Source organism: Falco punctatus (assembly GCF_963210335.1).
Source record: "Falco punctatus genome assembly, chromosome: 1".
Classification (NCBI taxonomy): domain Eukaryota; kingdom Metazoa; phylum Chordata; class Aves; order Falconiformes; family Falconidae; genus Falco; species Falco punctatus.
This window is the reverse complement of record NC_137580.1, coordinates 87,640,022-87,649,521: the sequence shown is the minus strand read 5'-3', so window position 1 is coordinate 87,649,521 and position 9,500 is coordinate 87,640,022. Positions and strand designations below refer to the sequence as shown.

At 41.7% G+C, this 9,500-nt stretch overlaps 1 protein-coding gene across 1 annotated transcript; it reads left to right on the top strand.

The window, feature by feature from the left end:
• Positions 1–9: 9 nt before the first annotated feature.
• Positions 10–5,657, top strand: SDF2L1 (stromal cell derived factor 2 like 1). The gene is made up of 3 exons (XM_080374383.1): positions 10–244; positions 966–1,162; positions 3,122–5,657. The coding sequence occupies exons 1-3, from the start codon at positions 76–78 to the stop codon at positions 3,398–3,400; spliced, it is 645 nt and encodes a 214-aa protein (XP_080230509.1). The 5' UTR covers positions 10–75; the 3' UTR covers positions 3,401–5,657.
• Positions 5,658–9,500: the final 3,843 nt, after the last annotated feature.

Sequence of the window (9,500 nt, the reverse complement as noted above, 5' to 3'; positions counted from 1 at the left end):
TGGGCTGGCGGGGGCTGCGGAAGCGCTCCGCTGAGGGAGGCGGAGGGGCGGCGGTGCCGGGAGGGTTGTGGCGCGATGCGTGGCGGCTGCCGCCTCCTCCCGCTCCTGCTCCTGGCGCTGCTGCGCGGGCTGTGCCATGGCCGGGACCCGGCGCCGGGCGCTGTTACCTGCGGCTCGGTGCTGAAGCTGCTCAACACCCGCCACAGCGTGCGGCTCCACTCGCACGAGGTCAAGTACGGCTCCGGTGAGCAGGGCTGGGCCGGGGGGCGCCGTGCTGAGGGGCCGCGGGCTGAGGGAAGTGGCGGGAACGGGGAGCCGTGAGGGAGGCTGGGAAATGGCGGGAACGGGGAGGCGCTGGGGGACAGGCAGTGAGAGGGGCAGGAAAATGGCGGGAGGGCGGGGGCCAGAGGTTGCTGAGGTTCGCCTCTCTGGTGCGGAGGGAGCAGCAGGCCAGGGGTGGGGTTGTGGGGTGCGCTGGAGACCAGGCCGGCAGCGGAGGAGGCTGAGACCTGGGTTGCGGGAAGGCACTGCAGCCGTGCTGCGCGGGAGCGGGGCTGTGACAGGGATGCTTCGCCCTTGTCCCTGAGGTAAGCCCTGTTTTGTGTCCAGAGCCTCAGCGGTGTCGTCGCAGCCTCTGTGCTGGCAACAGGGGTGCTGGTTTGTTTGGGGCTGCAAAGAACTTGGTAGTATTTTTGAGAAAGGCAGGATGGTGTCGACAGCGTCCATCATGGGTCAGATTTTTCTTTTGACAGTTTGCATCTACTAATACATGCTCTGTTTAACTTCTTCAATCTGAAAGACTATTTGGTACCAGCATTCCAATTGCAGTCAGTAAACGTACTGTGAGAATTAAACATCTCTTAAACATGAAATCATGAGAACATTAAGGCAAATTTCTTTAGTTCTTTCAGGACTTTTTGAACTGGGGAAGTGGGTTAAGTCCTCCTGCCGTTCTATTCAAACAGGAAGTGGGCAGCAGTCAGTGACAGGAGTTGAAGCTTCAGATGATGCTAACAGTTACTGGCGGATTCGTGGGAAGAATGACGGCAGTTGCCAGCGTGGGACACCAGTGAAATGTGGGCAAGCTATACGACTTACCCATGTTAACACAGGAAAAAATTTACACACTCATCACTTCCCATCACCACTCTCCAATAACCAAGTGAGTTGTTTTAAATCTTAAGCTTTTGTATAAGTAGTGCATGCTGTTGACAATAGTCTCTCCAGTTTCTCATGTTTTTGAAGAATCAAGCTTGGGTACCAGCTGCCAGAAACAGTGTGTCTATGCATATCCAGAGTACAAGTATTTGCTTTTCTGCATATTGGAATAATGTGTTTAAGTCCCTGATGGATATAACATGTAATATATACCACTGTCGGTATTTCGTACTAGTTTTAACAAATCTGCATATTTTTTTTATTCTGCACTTGCTACTGGGAAGACTGTTCTGAAATGTTAAGCAATTCCAAGGTGTGGGAGACTGGGCGCCTTCCTCAACATTGTGAAAATTTCTCCAGAGCAAGGCAACTAATGTGTTATAATAACAGTAGGCATTCCTATAACCAAGCTCCTTGGTGATCCAATCTACTAGTCATCTTCTTGCTATCCTTATTTTAGTTTGCTGTTTGTATTTATCTGCTCTCCTTCAACAGGAAAAATGAATCTGCTCTCACAATCATATATTTAGTTATCATTTTGTACATATCTAGAAGAGTATAATTTCTGTTATTACATCCCAGTCTTGTCCTTGAACAAATGCTTCTCCAAGACTGAAAATCTCTCTTAAAATAACTAATGCAAATTTGTTGAAAGTTTGTCACTAGTATTCATTTTAGCGTTCCTTCAGGCTATGTAGATAGGTCATTACATCCAAGGCTGGAAGAACTGACTCTTAGTGAAGAAGGTTTGTCTTTTACCATGAGTAAAGTGGCTGAAACGATAAGGTCCAGTTTTGTGTAGGGTTATCTAGATGATCTTATTAAAACAAAAGAAGTGATGGGAGAATAGCATTTCAGAAGAATTATTTAAAGAACTCTTAACCCTTCCCCCAGTTTTCATTTGTCAGTTTAGATAATTTGTGTAATGTTGTTGATATAAAACTATTCAGCAACTGTCATTGTGTTTCTTTGGTTTTGCTACGTGTTTGCATGGTATGTAGGCAAAAGGAAAGTTTGCATGACTTCCCAGAGATTGACAGGACTGTGACTTATGACATTATTGAAATATGATGTAGTTATGAACACAAACTTTTTTTATTTCATATTCTTAACAGAAGTTGGATTTTCAGTTAGTATGTTGTCTTTCACAGTTTTTGGACTACATAAACTTGAATTAACATGACCCTAAAATTTTAGGTTGCTAGGCACACAGTATTGCACTTCTATTTTCAAGTTGTTCATCACTTCTAGTTACCAGATTTTTAGGAATTAAAGGCTGTCTAGAGTCCTAAATAGTTGAAGCTTAGCCTGTCTGGTTTCTGGAAATGCTTGGCTTTTTTTTGTGCATAATGAAACCTAATCTCTTAACTTTTGTTTTAGCAGGAATTCATTTGCTTTAGTGGTCGTCTTTGTTTTTTTAAAGAGCTATTCATCTGTCTATCTGAAGAAAGAGTGTAAACCAGAATAGTTGTTCACCCAGTTGTAAGCCTGGTATAATTAAGTAAAAAAGGAATGTGATTACTTAATAAGCTAAATTGTTGGGACATTGTAATTAAAAACACATGCTGAAAAAAACTGTTGTAGTGGTAACTATGAAGGTGGTCATACTGCAAAACTAACTGTCTACAGTTACAAAATCTTGAATGAGGAAAATTTGCATCAGGCATTAGTGTTTTCTTTTGAATTTTTTCTCAGAAGGATTGCTCCGATCTCTGTGCTCAAGTCCTCTTTCATTTAATTTGTAATGTATGTTGGAGTTTGTTGGCACTTTGTCTTCAGATTGTAGTGGTAGAAAGTTACTGCTTCTGGATTTGATAACTTGACAAAGCAATGCAACCACACTTTTTCTTTCCTCTTCATCCTTGCCTTTAAACTCTGTTGACTTTGCAGTTGATATTTTTGTGTGTGTGTATTGGAGGTGTTTGCTTACATTTTCACTTCAGGAAGTTTGTGTCTCTAACAGGAAGTAAGTGCCTTTGGTGATGATGGCGAAGGAGATGACCTCGATATATGGATTGTGCAATGCAGTGGGACTTACTGGGAGCGGGAGGATGCAGTGCGCTTCAAGCACGTGGGAACTGAGGTGTTCCTTTCAATAACAGGGGAGCAGTATGGCCATCCCATTAGAGGCCAACGGGAAGTTCATGGCATGCCTACTGCTAATCATCACAACTATTGGAAAGCAATGGAAGGAGTCTTCATCAAACCCAGTATGGACCCTGCAAAACATGATGAGCTCTGAATTTATAGAGGATCCAAAATGCTTCAGCTTACTCCAGTGTCCGGAGATTCTAATCCTTGGTCTCTTATAAGTCCCGCCTTGCCTAAGTGACTGACGTTTGGTATTACTGAAGGGCATTAGTTCATTCTAGGAATGCAGCACTTCCATGGGGAGTGGCGTCTGCCACATTCAGCCATTGAAATTTATTTGGCGAAATCTTTTCTGAATTTTCAAGCTTAATGGGTGGAACCAGTTCATACGTCTTAGTTTTTGTTGTCATTTGTTTTGCTTGTTCCTTTTTCTCAAATTTGAAGGAAATGGAAAAACTGAAGTAATACATTTCTGTAGTCCCAAGTACAATAAAACTTTGTCTTTTATAATCTTTTTCCAATTATAATTAAATATTTGGAAACTGATTTCTACTTCTTAGTGAGAAAATGTTATTAATGAGGAGATGGAGTGAGTCTAGGAAGGGAAAAATAGTTCTCAAATGTGGTGTCTTTTGAGTAGCTTGAAGTCAGCTATTCAACCTTCCAGAAGGAAAATGTCATCCATTTGAAAATTGCTTCCAATGTCTTTCTTGAGTTTCATTGCATACTGTACTGGAAGAGTTGAAAATACTGTGTATGTTGGAGTAAGAAGACCAAGTTTTTATTTATTCACTCTCTCTAAAAAGTTCAGATTTTTTGGTAATAGTGATACTGCTACTTGTCAAATGGTAAGACTGCTCTGTTCAATGAACTCATGCAGAAAGCTATGGTTTCTTTAATTAATATTAGAATTTTATAAAATTCCATGTGGTGCAAAGGAACAGTTGAATTTGACTTACGTTGGACTTGCATGTCACTCTGCAAGATCAGTATGAGAATCCAGATGAATAAGTAGTGGGGCATATGCCCATGTGGGGTATTTTTGTGTAAATCCAGAAGAACAGAAAAAAGAATCTTGGACAATAGCTTGCTCCTTGCTTTTCGACAGAATGCTATGCTCTGGAGTGCTAGCAAGGAATCTTCATTTAACAAGTCATGAATTTCTGTGTTCCTCTTCCTCTGTGAAAAAAACCTAATTCTTGAGTGTGTTTTGTTACGTGGTGTTACTGGAAGTACTGATTAAAATTCAAAGTACTGTACATTTTCTAGTTGCTTTAAACAGGAAAGCTCACAAAATGAGTGTGAAAAGTCAAATAATTAAGATGTTCTTGTCTCCATGTGTAAATAGTTTACCAATTATGGTCTTAATTAGTCAATCAGTTAAAGAAGCAGGAAACTGATTTACTGCTTTTACAGCTCTAGTCACGTGCTGCAGTGTTAGTGTTGTGTTGAGAAGGTGCAACAGGCAATTGCAGTTAAGCTTTATAAATATACCTGCTGATACGTGCTTCCTACTCTGTGATGCCTCATGCAGTTGTGCTATACAGGCTAGCTTTAGGTTTTATTTAAGGGTTTACTACTAGTGAAGATCTTTCATACCCTATGGAACAAGAAACCTCTGTAACAGTTATTTTGTGTACCTGATTATTTTTCTTCAAAGGAAAAGGTAAGACTGTTTTTCAATGAATCTTAGTTGCATGTAGGTACTTAAGGATTATGGGCATTTTTGGAGTGTAAGTAAACTAGCTTTTGCTGTTTTGTATTAGAAGTAAACTTTTATGTGATGAATGTTTCAGGTTCACTGATATTCCTGACTAATTGGTATTGAAGTTGTAGCTATAAAGGGTAACTAAAAACAAACCAAACCTTCTGCATAAACAAGCTGACTCTTCTTTCCTTTATTAAAAAGGAGGGCTTTTCTTTTGAAGTTGGTATATGAGTAAACACAAAAAGAGTGGTAGCATTTTGGCAGGAGGAAGAAATTTGGCAATGAGTTCTCTGTAACTAAGAGCTAAACGCTTTATGCCTAAACCATATGGGCTTAGTGTTCGTGCACCTGTGGAATACTGACTTGGCTGAGAAGGGGTAGAGCTGTGTTGCTCATCTCAGTCTGTGCCGGGTACTGTCCCTACCCACTGTTTATCTCTGCCTGGATGTTTCTGTCCCTAGCAAAGGTATTTATCAGTCTTATGCTTGAGTGGGATCTCACTGGACCTTTCTTCTTCTGTTCTGGATTTGAGACATATTGGTTTATTGAGGTTGGGAAAGAACTGACTTTTCGTTCTTACTGCTTACTTTCTAATATGATACCAGTTTTGAACACATTTGTACCTTTTGTTCCTAAGGAGCCAAGTGTCCTCGCACATGTGTATCCATGAATGCCTTATTTAAAGACATGTTCAACAGTATTCCTGTGGCCTGAATTTCCTTCACCTTTGATTCTGACCAAAGTGCAAATCTCTTGGCCTTAATATTTCACTTGCACGTGTCACAATATTTTTTTTCAGTTTGTATTACTATAAAAGTTGTGCTGGCAGACTCTTATTTAAGGCTAGCTAAAGTGAATCTTACTTTGGGATGGTCTAACACAGCATTAAAATAAATATTGGTACTCATAACATGCTAAATGCAAACTACAAAAGTCATAAGTTAATGTAGGAAGTGCCAAAGCTTATAGCTGTGAAAAATTATGGCTTGTGCTAATGTGCCTTCCTTTCTATATAACTTCCAGATTTAAAAGGCTTGTGTTAATATCTGTTTAATGTCATATTTTATGTTTCAAATTGAAGTATTGAGATTTCAGAATCTAACTCAGGTGGGTTTATTTTCTTTGGCTGCTTACCATTCAATTTTTTAGTCCTTCCTCCACAGCTGAGGACTAAAGACTTGAAGAATCCCGTGTTTTATGTTGTTGGGTTTTGTTATTTGTTTTCCGTATGATTTTATAATCTGCCTAAAGGTGTTTGGACTCTTGGGTAAAACATACGAAATACTGAAATGTAGATATGAAAGTTGGAATGCTGTTTTGCTTCTTTCTTTCCCTTTATTTTAAGGTGATAAACTGAATTTTGTAATACCTTTTGTCAAAATTCTCTATACGCTTCAAGGTTACGTGAAAACTATTTTGGCTTCTGATGCTAGCAGAAAAACTTTCAAAAATCTTGACGGGTGCTTTCTAGTTTCTTGCTTGCTACTACTACAAGAACTCTGGAAAGGTGCACCAGTGTTGTTGTTTGTCCTTTAAACTAGAAAGCCTTTTGGAAAAAGAATTAGAAGGATCCTTATTTATGGTTGTTCTCAATGGGAATATTTACTAAAGGCAATCTACCTACTTTGAAAACGATGTCAGATGTGGCATTTTACATATATGTATCTATCTGGTTCAATGTAGGATGACAAAAGAGAACCTTAGACATGTTAATTTTGGAGGCTAAGCATAAACCAATGTTTTGTTTTAATTTTATCATGTTTGGGAATAGTAATTGGGTCTGTCTGTTCTTATTAAGTTAAATTAGCATATATTTAAAAAAATCAAAACAAAAAAATTACAATCAAAACAACCCTGCAACAGTGATGCTCACAGCATTATTTTTAAGCCAGTTGGTTTTGCTGAATCTTCTTTCTCTTCTGCATCTCTTCTCTAGCACTAGCTGTCGCTGTAGATGCACCATGTTTCACACCTGTACTAGGCAGGGGCTGAACCTTAGAAATAGCTTCTCCTAGCAGCAGCATCTCACCAGGTGTCCGACGCCCTGGCTGGCATGCTTACTGGCTTTTTGGTTGGGTTCCCTGCTGAGAGCTGGAAGGGATTTGCATGTGTAGGGTGCCATGACGCTGCTGCCTTTCTTTTCCTAGTTTTGAGTTCTTATCTGTGCCTTTTTGATTTCTGCAGTTCTCTCTTCAAACACATCTTCCCATAATCCAGGTCTGGGCCATCATTCAAGTGTTGTTGATAATTAATTGCTTCATAATGTGGCTGTTCCATCATTTGCCTTTCAGGAGCCTTACTAGATACCACCCATTGTGTCATTAAGCTTTTTAGGGAAAGAGTTCAGGAAAAAAGAGTTACTCTTAAAAAGGAATTCTCAGAGCTAAGGAAGTGCTTTCTTCTTCTACTCTCCTTGATTCTGTCTTGTGGGGTAGGAAGCACGGGGGATGGTTTGCTTCCTGGAGAAAGAATAAAATGTTCAGCCTTACCAACCTGGAGTTGCATTGGAAACACAAGGCAATTAAAACTTACCTTAGGGTATGTAGTGTTTATTATGTATGCAAGTCACAAACAGTAATAAACTTTAGGGTCCTAAGGTTGTTTTAAATACTTAGAGGAATAAATACATTACACTTTCTCCCCTCCTCCTGCTGACATTCTAAGTACCTCAGTGCTCCCCTGTTTTTAAGTACTTCAGCAGGACCTTGAGTATTGATACCTCACAACCTATTTTTACTCTGTGCAAAAAGACAGAATACCAGGAATAGCTCCTTCTAATCTGATTCCTGAATTAAACTTGCAATACTTTCAGCGATGTGTGAGAATTGATTGAGGCATGGTCAGATGGTTCCTCTGAGTACTGAATTACTTTGGGTGTGTATGAGACAAGGAGGGAATATAGTGGGCACCTTGAAAGGCTTCAGCATCCGCACAGGTCAACACATCTTTCTCTTTTAAAATGCAGCAAATTAAAGCAGTTATAAAAGCCTTTTACTATATTTGGTGTTGCACTAATTCTAAATTAGCATAAAGTTTGCAGTGGAATTCTCCTGTGACAGCTCTAGCTGTCAAGCCACTGTTTTCTGTGGGATTCGGCTGTCTTCAATCCTTTGGGAAAATGGTGTCCAGCTTCATTAGGGTTAGAAGCTGTATGACATCTCAAGGGCACCAAACCCTCACGAAACACATTACAAATTAATCGGAATGTGTTCAAGCTATAAAGCTGCCTAATCAGTTCCTATATGCTTTTTTAAACTATGAAAATAATGCACATGTGCTGGCTCTGCATGTCTGGAGGTCTGTTGAGCTTGGACTTGCATCTAAGACTCTTTGCTAGATCTTTGTGATAGTCATGTATTCATTCACTTAACCTTTGTTTTGTGAGAGTACTGGTTGTAGTACAGCTGTGTGCTGTACTGAAAATAGAAGTCCCTGAGGTGAATCTAGTGTAACTCAAACTACAGCTAAACATAAGACACGGTGGTTACCCACCCAATGTGACTTTTCTTCTACTGATGCTTTCTCGGCCCCATCTCTACCTGCCCGGCCGCTGGGCTGGAAGGGTCGGGCAGCTGCAAACCCCTTCGCGCTGCTCCGGGGGCTTGCCGCTGCCCCCAGCCAGCACTGCCACTAGAGTTTTTCTACTCGCTTAAAATCCAGATGATTGCTCTGTCCTGCCTAGGGAACGGCTCTTCTGATGATCTGCATCCACCTTCGAGTGGCGAAGATGCGAGCAGGGCTGTTCTGAGGAAAAAGGGGCGGGCGCGTCTCCCTCCTCCTCCTCCCCCGCTCCGCCTGGGAGCCCGGGCCGGGCCGGGGGGCGGCCGCTAGTGAGCGCTGCGCCGCCGCCCCGGCAGCAGCCCCGCCGGGTCTCTGCAGCGTAGCTTTGATTGCCGGCAAATTTATGCTCTTCGAGGGGAAAAAAATAACATCCGCTCCCCCCGCTATACATTGCTAAGGCCATCAGCTGCTGTAAGACCTCCTGTGCGGCCGCGTCTCGCGTTCGGTGCGCTCTGCCAAGCCGTTACCGCTCGGTTATTTGAAAGGCAAGTTTTAAATATTGGCGTGGGCTATGAAGCGATGCTTTAGGTGTTTCTGTTTACTATCTTTCTAGAGGATCGATAAAATGCGGCAAAGGCTGAAGTCTTTTTGCTTACAGTAGACACTTAAGGCAATTACCTGTATCATAAAATTAAAAACCGGTTTGCACTCTGCGGGGGGAGGAAAGACACAAAAGGAGTTAAACAGGGAGCTCTCCTTTTTCTGTCATCTGTAACAACCCAGTTGCATTTTGTGAAATGTCGAAAGCAAAAGCTAAAATCAAATGATCAGTTTCTAGCCAGTATAAGACATGTTGCGCGTCAGCGGTAATACTCACATGAACGCATCTTGTTCCCAGTGTAACTCACCCGGCTCTTGCCTGGACCGCTTCCCCCAGAGCGGGTTCTGTGCCATCGGCCGTGGATTCCCTTTGGCGTTAGTATGAAAGCCGAACTACCATCCCCTACCGAGACGGTGTCGGTTTGCAAACCGGTGGGAGGCT

What these genes read in the sequence shown, in the direction of transcription:
- SDF2L1 (XM_080374383.1), top strand. Translation starts at nt 76, where the DNA reads ATGCGTGGCGGCTGCCGCCTCCTCCCGCTCCTGCTCCTGGCGCTGCTG. An exon ending in CGAGGTCAAGTACGGCTCCG is followed by an intron (nt 245 to 965) that starts GTGAGCAGGGCT and finishes CTATTCAAACAG; the next exon opens with GAAGTGGGCAGCAGTCAGTG. An exon ending in CACCACTCTCCAATAACCAA is followed by an intron (nt 1,163 to 3,121) that starts GTGAGTTGTTTT and finishes TGTCTCTAACAG; the next exon opens with GAAGTAAGTGCCTTTGGTGA.